This window comes from Haliotis rufescens, unplaced genomic scaffold, assembly GCF_023055435.1.
Source record: "Haliotis rufescens isolate VD_foot unplaced genomic scaffold, xgHalRufe1.0.p SCAF_7, whole genome shotgun sequence".
Lineage (NCBI taxonomy): Eukaryota > Metazoa > Mollusca > Gastropoda > Lepetellida > Haliotidae > Haliotis > Haliotis rufescens.
Window position 1 is genome coordinate 52,264,112 of NW_025964361.1, and position 20,318 is coordinate 52,284,429.

The 20,318-nt window shown below is 41.7% G+C and overlaps 1 protein-coding gene across 1 annotated transcript; it reads left to right on the top strand.

Moving 5' to 3' along the window:
• The first annotated feature begins 428 nt into the window (after positions 1–428).
• LOC124133644 lies at positions 429–16,136 on the top strand. The gene is made up of 13 exons (XM_046498104.2): positions 429–558; positions 2,646–2,800; positions 4,225–4,457; positions 4,655–4,851; positions 5,908–6,056; positions 7,008–7,249; positions 7,758–7,873; positions 9,421–9,578; positions 10,149–10,390; positions 11,412–11,509; positions 12,091–12,242; positions 14,011–14,243; positions 15,282–16,136. Exons 1-13 carry the CDS (start codon positions 441–443, stop codon positions 15,487–15,489), a joined length of 2,301 nt encoding a protein of 766 aa, XP_046354060.2. The 5' UTR covers positions 429–440; the 3' UTR covers positions 15,490–16,136.
• The last annotated feature ends 4,182 nt before the right edge of the window (positions 16,137–20,318 follow it).

The window sequence follows — 20,318 nt, forward strand, 5'->3', positions numbered from 1 at the left end:
CTATTCCACAGGAACATGTGACAATTGTTGATGTAGTCTCCCATCAACGTTTAGTCAGTGGATAAAACCACCCCTCTATTTGGATTAGACCAACATCAGCCGACAAAATACACAGTCAGTTACCCGAGCGTTTAGACAGGTAAGCCTGTCTACTGTGAACAAACATTGTGAGCGTCACTAGCGATGTGAGAATCCTCTTGTGTTTGGTTTTACTTTAAGGTTAAATACTGCAGAGTATAGAATTCACGTAATGATTTAACTCATTAACATTGCAAACTCGCGCTGTCAAAATCTTTAAACCGATTCGTTTCCTTAAACTACCAATCCTCGTACCGTGGACCAATGAGAATTTCGGAACGTTTTTTGAATGAATATTTTAAAAGTATAAATATTTTGGTCATGCTTGTGTCTTCCTCAAAAGATAGCAATTTAAGGGTAAAATGAAGATTGTCATCGGGGTGGTCGTATTTTGCTTGATTGTAAATTCGGTATTGTCCACCAGACAGCCTGTAACATCAAGAAACAAATGGCGAAGACGGGGCGGTAATAAAACTGGAAGTAAGTATAACAATCTTTATCCGGTCTATGTTCTTTTGCAGGACCGCCTCCGTGGTCTAGTGGTAGAGCGTCCGCCCGGAGAGCGGAAGGTCTGGGATTCGATCCCCGACCGCGTCATACCAAAAGACGTTAAAAGATGGTACTTGTTGTTACCCTGTCTGGCGCTCGGCATTAAGGGGCTAAAACAAGGACTGGTCGGCTCGGAGTCAGTATACTGTGTCTGAGTGGGGTAGTCATGTTAAACTGCGGCATGGTATCTCAGTGTGCTAGCACTATAAATCGGCATCAGTTCGGACTAGTACAAGCAGACACACAAACACACACACACACGTGCATGCACGTCGCTATATAAGTGCAATAAACGCGACGTTAAACACCATTTCACCTCACCTCACCTTTTTTTGCAGATTATACACTTACGTAAGTACCTGCATGACAGGAGTATTGCCGTACGGCGTCAGGCAACAAACAAACATTTACGTTTTATATAAATTGTGTGAGTGGTGGGAGCTAACGGTAGATGATGACCTTCTTTCTCTTTTCGCGAACACCTGGTGTCTTCACTAAATTTCAGTGATCCATTCATATAATGTTCACTGTTATTTTTGTTTTTGCGCCAAATGGAATCTGTTTCAAGGATATCGAATCTGGTTATTCTCTGGCGTTGACACGTTATATTTATATCTACAGTTTTTACCTATTATCTATGCTGGGAAGAGGGAAATAAATAGTGCATATACATAGAAATCAAAACATTCAAATCAAAATATACAAAACTAACGTTAATGATGAAATTTGAAATGAAGAATGAAATGTGTATGAGATTGGGGTCGGTAGTCTACACGAAAATGAAAACACAGCGCATGTAACGTGTGCGACCGGTGGGGCAGGACACGCCCACCGTTTCGCGAACACCTGGTGTCATCATTATTTGATAGTGATTCATAATCACATGCTAATGATGCAGTCATTTTTAATGTATGAAAATCCATTGAGGGGCACATTTCTGTCGTGGTCCAAATATAAATGTTAAAGTTGTTATTAATATTATAGGGGGAACGGGTGGCCCAGTCGTCTAAGGCGCCGCGATTCGCTGTGCAGAGTTGCGTCCCTTGGGCAGGCCTGAAACCTATGATTGTGGGTTCGAATCCCGGTTTACCCCGATAATGTTTCTAGGTTTGTCAGCACCATACCCGTGCTCATGGGTTTCACCGAAGTGGTAAACGTCTGAGACCTGCATCACTTCGGGCTTACCTCCCACTTTAAGCTTACACGCCGTGATATAACTGGAATAATGTTAAAAGCGGCGTTAAACCAAACTCATGATCACTCATTCACTATTAATATTACATACCACCTCCGTGGTCTAGCGGATAGAGCGTCTGCCCGGAGAGTGGAAGGTCGGAGGTTAGACCTCCGGCCGCGTCATACCAAAAGACATTAAAAGATGGTACTTGTTGTTACCCTGTCTGGCGCTAGCTAGCTATAGGCATTTGAAGATAAATCAAAGACAGGTCTGCTCGGAGTCAGAATACTGTATCTGAGTGGGGTATTCATATTCAACTGCGGCATAAGCCGGACTAGTACAGTCGACACACACGCACACACAAACACACGTGCACGTCGCTATACAAGTGCAAGCATCTTGAAAGCGACGTTAAATGCCATTTCACCTCACCTATTAATATTAGAACGCGAACACAAAAACAATGAAATTCATGTTAGTTGAATGGCTTATACGTTTATAACGAACACGCTTATTACGAACAGCAGATATAACGAACTTTTTTGTCCCGGCCATTTGCTGTATATGTGCTGTGTATATGCTTATAACGAACTACGGTTATATCGAACTAATATCAGTGGTCCCTGTGAGTTTGTTATAACCGTAGTTTACTGTATTTCGTTACCAAATTCGACGATTCGCGACAGTTTGTATTTTTTAGTTTAATTTTTGGAAGAATCTTCCGAAATTGACAGCATAATATTTCCGATAGTATTAATATCGCGGATGTTGTCAGCAGGCATTTCGGGAAAACACTTAACAATCTGTGGTTGTATCTAAAGTAATCGCTAATTCATTTTAGATGTAAAAACGAATTGCGCTGTTCTGGCCAAAAGATCGTCATGTGACTTCTACAGCGCATGCGTGAAGAAGGGTGTGACGTCATGCAGCCTTAGAGATGCAGCCGAAGACTTCTGCCAGACGACCGGGGCTGGTGAGCGGGAACTGGACAACCTGGTGAGAAGGGACTGTTTGTTTGTTTGTTAACATGTATTGCATGGTGGTCAAGCCGAGTCGTTAACGCGTTCGCTCAACGCCCGGTTAGAATACCAACGTGGGCGCAATGCATAGAGCTTATTATTAGTGTTTTCAGCTGTGTGATTGCTGAAATATTTTCAAATGCGGAGCAAATTAATTGAGCATCATACATGGATATAATGTAGAACCGATCTGTAATGTATAACACTATAGGACCAACCTTTAATGCATAACACAATAGGACCAACCTGTATGTATAACACTACGGGAAGACCTGTGACGTATAACACTATGGGAAGACTTGTAATGCATAACGCTATGGGAAGACCTTTAATGCATAACGCTACGGGAAGACATTTAATGCATAACTTTATGGGAAGACCTGTAATGTATAACACAATGGAAAGACCTGTAATGCATAACACTAAAGGACCAACCTTTATGTATAACACTACGGGAAGACCTGTGACGTATAACACTATGGGAAGACTTGTAATGCATAACACTATTGGAAGACCTGTAATGTATCACACTATAGAACCGACCTGTAATGTATTACATATTCGTTAAGGATGGATGGGTTTGGGCGTGTTGGGTGTGGTTGAGTACTTCTGTGATATTGTTTGAGACAAACATTTTTCTTCCCTCGGAAAAAAGAGCTCCGAAGTGAAATGGATTTAGACATCGACACATTTCTTTATTAGGCTGGTTAACTTTATGTTAACCCTAAGCACAAATTATTGTTTCCAGTATTTTAGGGAACATATATTTTTAGAAGAATACCAGGCTACCCCAATGATTTCAAATGGAAGACCCCTAAAATGTACGTATGAATGCTGTCCTCTGCGAGATCCGGGAGTTCAGATTGGCCCGTCATCTTTGGCAATTCGCTATGCAAAGTTTCGTCTCTTAGTCCTGTTAGGACGCTGCTCGTGGCTTCGAGTTCTACATCCGTCCTTATTAAGGTCTTTGGTCTTTTAGCGACCGCCTCCGTGATCTGAGCGTGATGGTAGAGCGTCCGAGTGGAAGGTCGGGACGCGTCATACCGAAATACGTTAAAAGATGGTACTTGTTGTTACCCTGCCTGGCGCTTGGCATTAAGGGGCTAAAACAAGGACTGGTCGGCTCGGAGTCAATATATTGTGTCTGAGTGGGGCATTTATGTTCAACTGCGGCATGGTATATCAGTGGGCTGGCACTATAAAATAGGCATTAGTCCGGAAAAGTATAGGCTACTTCACGCACGTACGCACGCACGCACGCACAAACACAGAGGTGCATGCACGCCGCTATATGAGTGCAATAATTTTGGACGCGACATTTTACCCCATCTCACCTCACCTCACCTCTGGTCTGTTACCACTATATAGCGCACTTGTTACAAATACACATGGCTGTTTCAGGGCAAAAGGTACCTCAGAGATGTGAGAACGTGTATTCAGAAGAACCTTCTGGGTCTTAGTGACGCCACATCTTGTGATTCAACGGATCTGGGACGTGTTTTCGCGCAATCTGATATCAAGTCCGACTGCATTTACCAGAACGTCAGTTTATGTGCCGTTCTCAGCTCCTCGACAAATGTCATCACTCTTCTTGATATATTCTCCAACCTCGAGTCGGGAGTCTTCACACGACAGTATGTGTTAATACCTTTATTAACGTTAAGTTTCTCTCTCACACTCGCTCTCTCTCTCTCTGTGCCCTCTCTCTTTCTCTCTCTCTTCTCACACGTGAGAAGGATATTTAAATGAAGCTATCAGTTCTGTGATAACATGCATGCTTCATGCTCGCTATCCACACAGGTACTTTTATTCATTCCTTTTCCTTTTTAAGATTCATCGCTCGATTCCAGTCCTTGTCGCAAGGTTGTAACGAAAGATCCAAAGAAAACATCGAGAACACTTTCCCCAGGGAGTTTCTGGACATACTGAGGCCTGGACCTGATGCAACATCAACCCCTGACACTACGACTTCACCGACAACAGCAACATCAGCAACCAAGGAGACATCTACAAGCATCGAGTTACGAGGTGAGCTCTGTCATTGTACAGAGGTAATCAACACATATCTCCACTATCTGACTTAATGAGAAGATACGAATGATGATATGAAAATGGTGCAAACTTATAGCGATAAATCTTTCTAACATTTATTATGCTTCTAAAATATACTCATCTTCCCGCGTCAAGAGAGTTATTTGCCTTTTACGCCTCACTGGAATCTGTTGCGGCAGATAATAGACGTTTTTTTATAGTAAAAGCACAACTACAATGTGTTATCAAAAAAAGTTTCTTTTGCGAAATCCGTTCATCAAGATGTCGTACTGCTGACGTGTGTAGAAATGGAAATCCATCGTGATGTCAGGTCACGTGTTTGTTCGGGTCTTCCAGTCGTTATGTAGGACTCGATGACCATATTTAACGGGCAACTAATGGGGCATGGGTTACAACGAGTGACTTTACCTAACGACGTATATTGATTTCATGCTATCATTTCTCTGTCATTACTGTTGTATTTTGGAACTACTTCTGTCTTGTTTGCAGGTAAAAATGTATAACATAATAATAGTTTAATGAATGAGTAACAAATTGATTTCTCACATAGTCTGCAAAGCCCTGCTTCATCAGGACAGACTGTGGTTGAAGTCTTGTATTTAATGGCCACAAGGATATAGTGTAGGTATATCCCCTGGTCACTTTTAATATAGTTTCCTGCGTAAATAGCGTTCCCCGGGTTCCATATGTTACCTTAAACCCACCTCTATCTGTAATGAGCCCTACTTTGTTGATGTTTACCTTTCTTTAACCGATTGTGACTATAACCAAGGGCTTTTTTATAATGCACTATGACCAAAGACCGAGAAACTCTCAAACTTGCCAAACACACCCATCCAACTACTCTCCGCAACCAACGTTGCTGAGCTACACCTGATTAGTGACCTGTGCGATGCACTCAGAACCACGTACCACCATAAGATGTCATATCGCCTGGACGTAAATCTGACCGATACTTTGGCAATCGACTGTACCCGACAGTTTAGGATTCGTTTGGTTAAAGTTTCTTTATTGTAGTTTCACTGGTTTCAGGAAGAGATTGTGAAGTACTCAGCAAACGCACCTCGTGCGACTTTTACCCTGCTTGCGTAAAACCGGATGAGGCTGCATGCGCACTACGCGAGGACACTGGAGACTTCTGTCAACAAGCAACGGCAGCTGAAGAACAATTTGACTCCCTGGTAAGCAGGCCCTTTAGATTTGTTTGTTTGTTTTCAGCGTCACGCTCAGCAATACTCCAGCTGTTTGACGACTTTCTGTAAATAATCCTGTCTTCATCAGACCATCAAGTGATTGATGTTATAAGCGACGATCCACGCCCAAGGGGTACGATGACAATCAACAAAGTCACCTAACTTGATCACCCGGTGGCCTCTTAGGTTGCTGGGGACTTATTCTAACCCGGAATTCCCACAAGCGATGCACATATGTACATGTATTTTAGTAATTATAAAAAGCATTAATTTTATGGAGAAAAACAATAAATCTGAGTACAATTCTTTTAAACATAGGACATGTGTTCAAAATCAAATAGAGTTGAATAATATTCTCTGTTCTGTACTTCAGTGTGTGAATGGTTGTTATTTATGGTATATGACGGATACGGTGCCCGGTGCCAGGTGCTACTTCTGTGTCAGGACATATTAAGATGTTTTACTTATGCCAAGCATCATCACATGTAAAAACGTTACGGAGTGAGTGAGTGAGATTTAACACCGCTTTGAACCATATTCCAGTTTTATCGCGGCGTGACAGCTTCATATGCAAGGAAGGGGATGCAGGTCTTAGACGTATACCACTTTGGTGAAACCTACGAGCACGGATATGGTGAGATAGCTAGACACAATCGGGGCAAACTGGTATTCGAACCCACGATCATAGGTTTCTGGTGTGCCCAAGGGAAGCCGCTTTGCACAGCGAATTCCAGCACCTTAGACACCTGCCCCCCCCCCCCCCCCCCCCCCCCCACACACACACACACACCCACACCCCAACCCCCAACCAAACCCAACACCCCCCCCCCCCCCCCCCCCCACTGTAAAGTTCAGAATATATGAGTGAATGAAAGACTGGTGCTGAGCTTTTTTTCGAAGTGTATATAGGTCATGATGACTGGCATCGTCTAATTATAGGGCCGGAAGTACCTTCAGGACGTCAGAGTGTGCCTTCAGAAGAACTTACTAACATTCGACAACGTCACTTCCTGTAAAGGCAACCAACTTGGTGACTTGGAACAGGTGTTTGCACCCTCTGGCATTAAGTCGGACTGTCTGTACCAAAACGTATCGCTCTGTGCAGTGGTCAACACGATATCCAATGTCCAAGCGCTGTTTGACCTCTTTGCCTCTCTTCAATCCGGGCCCTTTCAACAACAGTGAGTACCGACATTCGGGTATTCTTTTGCAAAACTTGTCAACCAAAGAGCGTTCGAAAGAACCGATCTTCAAATGTTGATCAACATATACTGAAACACTATTTGAGATGCAAAGATATTATATCGATTTTCAAAAAAATATCAGAATTTAGTCTCCTTCGATCTCCGAATAGTTACAGTGGTGAAGCTGAGTTCAGAGTAGGATGGTATTGATAAAAACTATTCAGTACAGTATTCTAAAGGAATCTCGTGACAACAACTGAACTGTATAAACATTCTTATATACCGGGGGCGGTGTGGTAGCCTAGTGGTTAAAGCATTGGCTTGTCACGGGTTCGATTCCCCACATGGATATAATGTGTGAAGCCCATTTCTGGTGTGCCCTCTCTCTCTCTCTCTCTCTCTCTCTCTCTCTCTCTCTCTCTCTCTCTCTCTCTCTCTCTCTCTCTCTCTCTCTAACGTCTTCAGCGTATACAGCATACTCTAGAGTTGATTCTATATTTTTCAGATTCATTTCCCGGTTTGATGCCTTGGTCGAAGGATGTAATGAAGGCGCTAAGGAGAAGTTCGACAACATATTCCCTGAGGATGCTACTGAGGTCCTGACCCAGGTCGACGATACAGGTAGAGCACTTCTTTAATACCATCATCATCATCATCATCATCATTATCATCATCACGATCATTCAGAAATGTATCGTCCACTTCTGGGAAGCCAATTTGGGGGACGGGGTTAAGTTGGTTTAGTTTGATGATAAATACCGACAATAAGGCATGAATAACCTAACCCTCAAAATATAAATTGTCTAGTATTATCTTTTCAAAACGAAAAGAGCAAGAGAAAAGTAATTGTACTGATATATAGTAGATGAAGTGTAATTATTACCAAGTGTTTCAGCGACTCTAGCCCTGATATTTACATGAAAGATCAATGAAAAAGGGAAACATCAATTCTCCTGGACGTTACAGTTAGAGCAGCACCACCATGCGAGATTATCCTTTAATTATTGTGTTCATACATGTAGGCGTGAAAAACATTGGTGTATCGATGAAAGATGAACGATCTAGAATGGTCATGGTAGAAACGCTGGCGGCCGCGAGTAGCCGCATGGTGACCTGAGAGGGTGTATGGCTTAACCCTGTCCAACACTGAAACACAGGTTATGAAAGTGAATGAGTAAGATGAAGAGTGTATCGTGCATAAACAATACACAAGTTCTTGTACTTTTTCAAAATACCAAAATCTAATCTACCAGAACATAGTCAATATAACAGAACATTGTCGTTTTAGAGCTCATCCATGGAACAAAAAACTAAAATGATCTCCCCTAACAGCTACCCATGAAATCAAATGTGATGACATCTTTCAGTTAAATTAGTCAGTGATTGAGTGTTGGTTTAAGATGTAGTCAGGTATATTACAGCTATATGAGGGGCGACCGAGAAGCCTGGTTGTTAATGTGTTCGCTTGTCACGCCAAAGACCCAGGTTCAATTCCCTACACGGGTACAATGTGTGAAGCCAATTTCTGGTGTCCGACGACGTCATATTGTTGGAATGTTGCTGAAAGCGGCGTAAAACCATATTCAAGACTCACAAGAGCTATGTCACCAGACAAAACATTGGTAGATCCACTAAATCGATGTACGCTCAAGCAATAACACGCGGTAACAATCAGTTCTATTTCAGCCGACTATCAAGTGGGTACGGGGTATCTATTCCGACCCGGATTCCCGAAATAGTTCAGTTTGATTGTTTGTTGTTTAACGCCGCACTCAGCAATATTCCAACCATATGACGGCGGTCTGTAAATAATCGTGTCTGGACCAGACAAACCATTGACATCATGAGCATCGATCCACGCGATTTGGATACGATCACATGCATTAACCAAGTCAGCGAACCTGACCACCCGATCCCGTTCATCGTCTCTTACGACAAGCATAGTCGCGTTTTACGGCAAGCATAGTCGCCTTTTACAAGCATGGGTTGCTGAAGACCTATTCTAATCCGGAACTTCACGGGTCAAATAGTTCAGTAATCCTTGGGGTGTGAAACTTCACTCCTATCATTAGAAAACCTATCAATGTCCGTGGTTCCACACAGTAAATGTCAATAAAACGGGTACGTTGTAAACACTGGACATTGAGAACTTGTTTGTATTTTATCAGTTCGAGCCCTCAGGGAATGTGAGCGGCTGGCCGAGAGTGGGGACTGTGAGTTCTACACCCAGTGTGTCAGTGTGGGCGTCAACACGTGTTACGCTCGTGATGAATCAAAAGGATTCTGTGAGCAAACCGAAAGTAAACAGGATCAGCTGGATGCGAAGGTATTTTGTTCATCCTGTTGTCGTATTCTCACAAACTAAATTGTTTCGAAATTTCTTTTTTCCCGTTACTTCGATTATATTTTCGTAATTTTGATTTTCTTCCTTTTTTTCGAGAATATTATTGAAATAACGAGACAAAATGTTTTTTTAGAAATTTCGAGCTTTTGAAATAAACTTGAAATAATTAGAAAATAATCGAAATTACGAGAAAATAATCAAAGTGATGAGAAAGAACTCGAAATGTCGAGATAACAGTTAAAATTACGAAAATATGATGGAAGTAACGAGAAAAAAACTCAAAATTAAAAAACAACAAAGAAGTAATAGAAATAACGAGAAATCTCGGTTTAAAAATATTATATTTCTACGAAAGTGGCACCATTACTCTTCCGTACTTTACCACTTACCTTTAGACTGCTTGAGTCAAGGTGTGGTTGCATTAGCTAAAATGTACATATCGTACATATACATGGCTGCAACAATGTACATATAGTTCACTGCAACGATGTATATATGACTGCAACACAATATACGCATGTTGACTGTCACCCATGCCTTATCTACCTGCAGGGTCTTACCTACATTGAAAACGTGAGGAAATGTTTGATGAAGAACCAGCTACAACTAGGAGACTTTATTCCATGCGACACACTCAACCCTCAGATATTTATGGCAATCATTCAACCCAACGGAAGATCATCCGACTGTCTGTTACAAAGCGGCGCGGTGTGTACGGTCCTTGGTAACCGTGACAACGCCCAGGCTATTCGCAACATGTTTTCTTCAGACGGTGCTGGAGAGGTACAGAAAAGGTATAACACATTGTTTCATTTCTTAAATTTGTAATAAGGTAACAACTTGCGATTCGACAACATCATCGACAAAAACATCTGTCAAGCAGAAATGCAGGAGACCAGTGAAGATGCGGGGTAGAATAGGTCTCCAACAACCCATTCTTGTCGGAAAAGGCGACTATGCTGGTCGTAACAGGCAACTAACGGGATTGGGTAGTAAGGCTCGCTTACTTGGTTCATGAATGTCATCGTATCCCAAATGCATGGATCAATGTTCATGATGTCAGCCACTGGATTATCTGGTCTAGACTCCATTATTTAGAGACCGCCGTCATATAGCTGGAATATTCCTGAGTGCGGCTTTATCAACAAGCAAACAAATGTAGGATGTCATTCGTACAGTCTCTGCCCCATTGTACACCAGCGTTTATTGTTATGTAGACCTAATTTTTTTACAGGTGGGTTAACACTTCATACACGTTCTCTGAATTCACTGGTTTCGGCAATCGTTGGTCCAAATGTTCATTGACACCCTGTAGCGGATGCCCGATCTGTTCGTTAGGGAAACCTGAGTTAGGATGTCAAGAGACTCTTGATGTACTCAATTTTGTTTAGTATTCCCCGCCACGAAGTGGAAGGGGAATATAGAAATAGGTGCTCTCCGTCCGTCCGTCCGTCCGTCCGTCCTTCCGTCTGTCCTTCCTTCCTTCCGTCAGTCCGCCATTTTTCGTTTCCGGAGCAAAAACTCCAAAACCATGAGAGATATCTTAAACAAACTTGGCACACAGATAGGTCTAGTGGTAAACTGGTGCTTTTTGATTGGGGCTTTTGAAAATAATATTATTCGATTTTCCATAGCATTGGACATTGACTTAGACTAAAAATGGCGGTAGTGCTCGTTGAAAACCCTACAATATTTCTTGCCTTGCACACAATCGGATATTGACGGGAGATACAAGTATTTCATGCTCCTTTGGGTATGATCTGTATTATAACAATGAAATGATACTGATCGTTTGTGCATGTTTTCCTTCCACAGAATTGCAGCCTACATGGTTCTGTTGGTGCAGCAGGTGTGTGGTTCAGGTGCCCAGTGGATAGTGGACACTCTTCTCCCCAAGACATCTCCAGCTCCAGGTTGGTCAGTCAATGTACCCTCCCGTCTGTGTCAGTTCATGTACCCTCGGGGGCACGGGTGGCCCACTCGTCTAAGGCGCCACAATTCGCTGTGCATAGTTGCGTCCCTTGGGCACGTCAGGCAGATATGATTATGGGTTTGAATCCCGGTTCGCACCGATTATGTTTGCTGGTTTGTCAGCATCATACTCGTGCTCGTAGGTTTCACAAAAGAGGTAGACATGCATCACTTCAGGCTTTCCTCCCCCATCAAGCTGACTGGACCACCCGTTCCCCTCCAGTTATAAGGGGCCGGCCGAACAAAGCGTTCGCTCGTCACGCCGAAGACCCGGGTTCGATCCCCGCCATTGGTACTATGAGTGAAGCCCAATTCTGGTGTACCCCGCCGTGATATGGATGGAACATCGCTCAAAGCGGCGTAAAACCATACTCACTCACTCAATCCAGCTAAAGGAACACACGCGTGTGGAATTGATATCCCTCGCCATGATATTGCTTGAAAATTCTAAAAGCGGCGCAAAATATTATTCCCTCACTCGCTGTCGACGACGTACTGACGCTTGTCTCGCTGTATGTTTCAGCGCTGACAGGATGTGACGCGTTCAGCGTTAACGCATCCTGTGACTTCTTCCCATCATGCCTCACTGCTGCAACATCCGACTGTCGCATAGCAACACAGGTTCATCAGTACTGCATCAATTCGGAGGATAAACAGGCGGAGTTTGATTCTATGGTAAGCAATGGTTGTTGTGATGATGTCAACCCTGACTCTATGGTATCCCATATTTCAACGTGAGTAAAACCAGAATGATTACATTCTATTTTAAGTCACAACTTCGCTCTAACCTTCATCTGCTCATTTCTTTTCTTTTTAAAGCCGAATTCAGCAATATTCCAGTTATATGACTGAGGTCTGTAAACAATCAAATCTGCGCCAAATAATCCAGTGATTGATATCATGAGCACCGATCCACCTAATTGTGAGCGTGCCTGACCACCCGATCCCGTTAGTCGCCTCTTGCATGGGCTTCTGAAGGCCTATTCTAAGCCGGATCCTTTCCACAATACAATACACTCCGGACGGCCGCGCCAAGTCAATTCCGGTTTAACAGATTTCCGGATTGATGAATAGTAATTGCTAAAATAGACTAATGCCGTTTGCATATTAAACAGTGATCCTCTCGAAAGTGGGTAACGGATACACGAGGTTTCACTGAATGACTTATACTGAGGAGCAAAAGAAACTATACGTCTCAGGTGATTTTCTCATATGTTTGAATTTGAATTGAAATATCTTAAGTTGGCGATATTACATCCAAAATATTATCTGCAGTGGCGCTTAGTCAGCACTCAAAGAATACTTCGCATGATTTTTTTTTAAAAATAATTTTTATTAAAAAAAAGATTAAAATAACCATTTCGTAGAAGACACAACTGCTGATGGGTATCTTGGTAATTTGCCCAAGAATTTTACTTAAGCTTCAGGTATGTCGTTGATCTGATATCGTTCATAAACCATCAAATAGGCAATTCCCTTACACTGCTATACCCACCTGAACTAGAAATAAAGGAGGCGAGTGAGACTGTCTCATCTGTTTCATATTTAGATCTATGTAAAAAGTTACAACACTCAACGCCTCAGTAAGGCTTTCAAAACGTTTTTTGATAGACATGTGGATGGCATTACCAAATTTGACCCTCAATGACAAGGGTTATGTCCCATGTAATTCCCTTTTTTGCCTTGTACCATTTTTTCAGGTGAACAATTGGCTTGCCTTTGCATGTGTTTAGACGGGTGACACCGGTGGGGCAGAATACGTTCACCTTTTCGCGAACACCGGGTATCATCACTATGCGATATTGATTCGTAAATAAATGTTCATGATAAAGTCGGAATCGTACAATCGACTCTGCTTTTGGCAGACATTTCTTTTGAATATGGAACGGCTTTGGGCTTTTAGACATCTCATCTATGAAGATCAATAAATGTGCTTTTTCGGTACAAATTTCAAACATGGAAGGGGTCATGTGGTTGCATATTCCTTCCTCACCCCCAGTGGACCGCCTCCGTGGTCTAGTGGTAGAGCGTTCGCCCGGAGAGTGGACGGTCCGGGGTTCGATCATACCATACCAAATGACGTTGGTACTTTTTGTAACCCTGTCTGGCGCTCCGCATTTAGCGGCTCAAACAACGACTGGTCTGCTCTGTGTGCACGTCGCTATATAAGTGCAATAATCTTGGACGTTAAATCCCATTTCACCTCGCCCCAGTCTTCAATAAACTAATTAATTTTTACACTAAATTACCAAGTCACAGATTACGATTTACAAACTTTTGCAGGAATGATTCATGGTTAAATTGACATAATCAAATTTAACGACAGTTCTTTCAATTTTCAATGACATAAAAAAACAAATTCGGTTTTCTTTCTTTTGCCCCTGAGGTTTTTTTCCGTTCTTCATTATTTGTCTAAATGTACAAAACTATATTCTTTTTAAAGGGTGTCACTTACATAGAAAATGTCCGGCGTTGTCAAATCAAGAAACTTCTTCCCCTGGAGGGATCACGTGACTGCAAAGACGTAGATACCTCGGCGCTGGAGACGTTGACAAAAGTGCCCGGATGTTTATGGCAGAAAGGAGAGTTCTGCAAACTAGTCAGCACAGAAACAAACTGCATTGCGCTCTTCCACATTTTTGGTCTTGGAGGACCCAATTTAGACATCAAATACAAGTAAGTACTGACAAGGGTGCAAAATGATAAATGCCTGTAATATTTAAAATAGTTAATAAATAGAACTCAAACTTTTTTAATGGTTTTTCCGTACAAATTCCAGCGGAGTCTCCACAGAAATTCCACGGAAATGTTTTATATTTCTGCAGAATTAACGCAGAATTTTTGTAATTAGTTTGCGTAGCTGCCCCTGGACAACTCAGAACTACTGCGGATTGTACGTGAATTATTTGCAACTTATCAACAGAATGTTTTCTGCAGAACACAACATTAAACATAGTTTTGGGTTGTAGTGTAACTGTAACAATCTGTTTTGTATCTTTTTTCATACTGTTTAAAGTATGTTTGTTTGTTGTTTAACGCCGCATTCAGCAATATTCCAGCTTTATGACGGCGGTCTGTAAATAATCGGGTCTGGACCAGACAATCAAGTGATTGACATCATGAGCATCGATTCACGAAAGTGGGATACAATGAGATGCATCAACCACGTCAGCGAGCCTGACCACCCGATCCCGTTAGTCGCCTCTTACGACAAGCATAGTCGCCTTTTACGGCAAGCATGGGTTCCTAAAGACCTATTCTACCCCGGGTCTTCACGGGTCACTGCTGAGCGTAATTCATTTAAGTCATAGTATTGCTATCAATAGAAAAAGAGTTGACACAAAACACTATAACATAACTGTTAAGAATGAATTTTGATTTAATGGTATTATCTGTGGAACTATTGGGGGAGAGTGAAAGTTGTATTACGCCGCAGTCAACAATATTGTGGCTATATCGCGGTGGACCTATTAATAAATCAGTGGCGGATAGTATGAACACAAACAGACATGCCAGACATTCTTACCACACGATCCTCATTTTACTCGGCTCATACGCCAACCATTGTGTGCCTTTTCTGTCCCGGAATCCATATGGGGCGAGCGACCAGAATAGTATCATAAGTTTTATAAGTCATTTTATATTTTTCACATTTTAAGTCGGTGGATTCTCCAACCAGGTTTTATAAATGTCTTCATATACTCTTATTTTCAGATTATTTTTTACTTTCAACAACTTGGCATCTCAATGTTCCGCTGACGAAAAAGCAACCTTTGCGGCCTTCTTCTCCAAGAAGTTCCTCAACAGCGTTCAAAACGACATAGCAGCAACTACGACCACCGTAACAACGTCGACAACCACAACCACCACAACAACGCCCAGTTCTACCAGGATGATGATGAGTGGATTTAATGGGGATTAAAGATCAGTTCTTTATTTATGCACTTCTAACATGATGTGTACGTGTTGGTGTGTGACCAGTTTTAAATATAAAACGTCTAAATTCTCATTGTTATATTTCCATATATACTCCAGTATACACTGGACATATCACGATACATTGACTAAAAATCTTGTTGCGACAGTCCGTGACCCTCTTTCAGGCCTTTTCCACGATAGATCAAGTCAACATATTTTCAAACACAATAGCTGTATTATCTTGTTGATAAATCGAAGCGTTGTTGCAATTTGAGTATGCTGGGTTTTTAAAAGATATACGTTATCAATTTCATCAATGTGAAATATGCTCGGTATTAAAATATTGTTCAATAAGGGATTCGAGATAGATCCAAAAATAGAAATAAGTTCGAATATCAGTTACTATATTGTTTATTTCCTCAAAATGTGAAGTAGGTATGAAAAAATGGAGGCGGGGGAAATCCGGAAAGAAACAAGTTTAGTTTTCCTTCCGTTATTGACCCGGACCTGTCGCGATTCGTCATAATCAATTGTTTTTAAGTTTTAAGATGAATTATCAACAAGTGTTAAGTATATTAATTATTGTTTTTAAAATAATATATTTATATTTATAATGCCAGTAAATGAGTTTTCTTTTTACTTATTTCTGGTCGGCGGAATACAAAAACCACTGCTTTTCATTTTTTGGAAATCGGCGGATCCGTAAACCAAGTCTTAGAAACGTCTGGCCTAGAGAGTATGCGTCGTGTGTTTATGTTACCTCTTTGATGTGACACACTGTGCAGGTATCTGGATATAATAATACGACGTTGATATCTTTCTTCACAGAAGATAATAGTGTTGCTGTGTCATCAGTCGTGGTATTGCTTGAAATTTTTATTTTTATTTTTGAACTTACTAGTATTGTTTTCTTTAATATTATGTGTTAATCATTTGATACTTGTTTCCCCTTTCGTGTCATCAAATAATCTGTCAATAAAGGTAATAATACGTAAATCGTGTTCGCCCTTCTCTGTGGACATATATCTTTAATATTTAAAACTTTTGAGAGTGAGTGAGTGAGTTTGGTTTAACGCTGCTTTTAACAGTATTCCAGTTATGTCACGGCGTGTCAGCTTAATGTGGGAGGAAAGCCCGAAGTGATGCATGTCTCGGACATTTACCAATTTGGTGAAACCCACGAACACCTAGAACCATAATCGGGGCGAATCGGGATTCGAACCCACCATTATCGGTTTCTGGCGTGCCCAAGGGACGCAACTCTGCATCGCGAACTGCGGCTCCTTAGACGACTAGGCCACTCGTGTCCCACACTCTTGTGAAACCCACAAGCAAAAGTGTGGCGCTGGAAAACCATCATGAAGTCGAATCTGAAATTCGAACACAGGATCCTTGTACGCCTATGGGAGCGAATCGCGCAACTAGAGCCATATACTTCGGTATCCACTTCTATGACAGTTACGACTTTCCTTAAAGCTCCGCGGGGGCACTGGTTGCTCTACCGTCCAAAGCCGTGACACGGTTGGAACGTTGCCAAAAGCGGCGTTAAACAATACTCACTCACTTGATGTATGCATTATGCTAAATGAGTCGTATATAGACCATGCATAGTCTTATTGGAACTGTTAGACTGTTCACCACAAGCCTCCGTCATCTGATTACAAAATAATGTAAATAGTGAAACAATGTTTCATAATTAAATTAGTGACTACACATAAGTAGTTACATATTTTGTCGTGACGTGATCTATGAGCGCACACTACAGCTATTCCGCTAGCTCCTCACACAGGGTCCGATCTCCTGACGTCACGCGGAGTCTTGATTATCAACAACGATGAAATGTTTTCTGTAAAATCACACAACCTCTGTGTCGAGCTATCAGTTGGTTGTCGACTCAGTGAGATCCTCACAGCTCAGCATCTTGATTTGATACCTCTCCAGATCCACGATTGCCTTGTCCACACAGGCCTGGGAGGCTCCGTGACGGTGAAGGAAGCGCTCCAGCTCATCCCACGTGAGCGCCGGGAACAGGAAGTACGTCAGTGGACGGCCCACCCAGTAGGAACTTCCCTCGGGCTCCAAGACCTTCGCAGAAATAGAAACTATTATCCAATAATTATAACCGAATTAAAATTCTCAGGGGTGGGTTTTTGACACTGGAAAAATGTTAAGCTCCACGCTTTCTTGTTTTCATAAACTGACCGGCAAAAAAGTACACACCCATGTTTGATGTTGGCTAAATAAAAGCGACATTATCTTTGCATAGCAACAAGATGTCGTGAAATGTAGACACCAAAGGCTGGAGCTGCTGAAGTATTGCTCGACAACAAGGGAAAGTTGACTATTGGAAAGGTGAAGTCATCCCTTTCGCCATACAGTCTTGTGGAGATTGTTATGATTACGGAAATGATTTTGCTGCTTTTACTTATGAAATATGCCATTTCCAGTTCTTAAGACGCTCGACTCCTAGAACGATAAGGGAATCGTAGCAAAACATGATTTTACACATCATTTCGTTGCTCTTGCGTATTGGTTGAAACACTAAGAGTTGTATTAGGATCATAAATTTTGGTTTACATTCCGAAGAGAATCTCGACTCATTTGACTGACCAGCTCATGATGCACAATGTGGTCAACAAGATACAGCTCCCTCACCTCTGCTTCCACCGTATTGGTCACTTCCAGGTCAGAAATGTCTGAGCCTTCTGATCCGTCTGAAATAACGAATACTAAAGAGTTATATTAAGAGTATCATCATCATCATCATCATCATCATCATCATCATCATCATCACCATCTACATTATCATCTTCATCATCATAACCACCATTATCATCATCCCCATCATCGTTTCGCCGTCGTTGTAATCGTCACCATCATCATCGGCACAATAATCATCATCATCATCATAATGACATCCATAATCGCGAACCTTCCTGTTAGCCGAGGGGCACGGGTGGCCCAGTCGTCTAAGGCGCCGCGATTCGCTGTGCAGAGTTGCGTACCTTGGGCACGCCAGAAACCTATGATTGTGGGTTCGAATCCCGGATCGCCCCGATTATGTTTCTAGGTTTGTCAGCACCATACCCGTGCTCGTGGGTTTCACCGAAGTGGTAAACGTCTGAGACCTGCATCACTTCGGGCTTTCTTCCCACATTAAGCTGACACGCCGTGATATAACTGGAATAATGTTAAAAGCGGCGTTAAACCAAACTCACTGACTGACTCCTGTTAGCCACGGTGGTCAAAGGCCTGACAATGTTTGCCTTCTTACACTAATTGTCTTCACAACTCACCATGCAGGTTGTCTCCCTTGGATAGCATGATCAAATCATTTAGAGTCAATGGAAAATATATTTAGTCGTGTTTAATACATATGCTTCCATCCACACCAACAAATATCCTAAACCACACAGCGTCACTCTACTATGTGGATAATATGAATAATATGTCTGCATTTAAACCTTTAGCTAAACACAGCATTGTCAACATTACCATAATCTTATTTGTATTTCGTCAAATATACAGTTACTAATCGTTTCCTCAAAGACATATAAAGTCCAAAGTTTTATGCTATCGATTTTGTTACATATTATATCGTTAAACAGCAGGGCGACTGTACTTCCCCCATCAAGTAAAAAAAAGTAACAGTTTCAATAACTGTCATGCAAAAACGACATTGTCCTTTGAGTTAAATATCTGCATATTCGCACGCGTCACACGTCACGCGACAATTGAAGTTTGTCAACCGTTTAAAAATCTGATACTTAATATGTGATTTGTTCAGTCGGGGCTTCAAAACATATACTACTTCACATTAGGTAGGGATGAGTTCATATCCATGATACAAAAAACTGATAATCATAATAACGTGTATATTTACATGGAAAGACATGTGATTATTCCTATCAATAATTGAGCGTATTATTTTTTTCTAAATAGTAAAGTCAAACCATTCTTTGGGACAGAATTTAAAAATTTAATTCCTTAATATATTTTGGGAGAGGGGAGAGGACAACTTATATTTTCTTCCAGCATTTGCGGGGGCCCCGAAATCAAATGGTCGGGCCTGATATATTTAACCCTACAAATGAGAATAATATAGCTGTCCCGTCTTATCTCTATTGTACTACTGCTGTACAGGCCTGTCACTGTGACACAGGGTAATGGAATATGTCCCCCACTCACTAAGTGACATTGTCATGGTCCAGATACCTGAAACTTATCCGTGTGTCTGTTTAAGGAGGCAATGTCAAGCTGTAAACTGAGGCTCGCCAGGGGGGAGACACTTCAACTTTAAACTTTTCTTTTTTTATCAAGTCGAAAGTTCTCTTTAAATGTTAACATTTCTTTTATTAGCTCTTCGAGACCTCAGTATGTTAAATGTCAGAATGAGCTGAAAGTGAGTGCGGTGATCTAGCGTTTCTCTATCTGGATAATGTACTCATCTACCTGTCTGTACATGTACTTACCTACCCCTCTGTCTGTCTATGCCCGAGGCTATACATGTGCTTACCTGCATGTATATTTGTCTATGCCTGAAACTATGTATGTGCTTGCCTTCCTGCATATGTGCCTATGCGCGAAGCCATTCATGTGCTTGCCTTCCTGCATATGTGTCTATGCGCGAAGCAATTCATGTGCTTGCCTACCTGCATATTTGTCTATGCGCGAAGCTATTCGTGTGCTTGCATATCTGTTTATTTTTTCTATGCCTGAAACTATTCATGTGTTTGCCTATCTTCATATGTGTCTGTCCCTGAAGATATTCATGTGTTTGCCTACCTGTATATGAGATATGCCTGAAGCTATTTATGTGATTGCCTGCCTGCA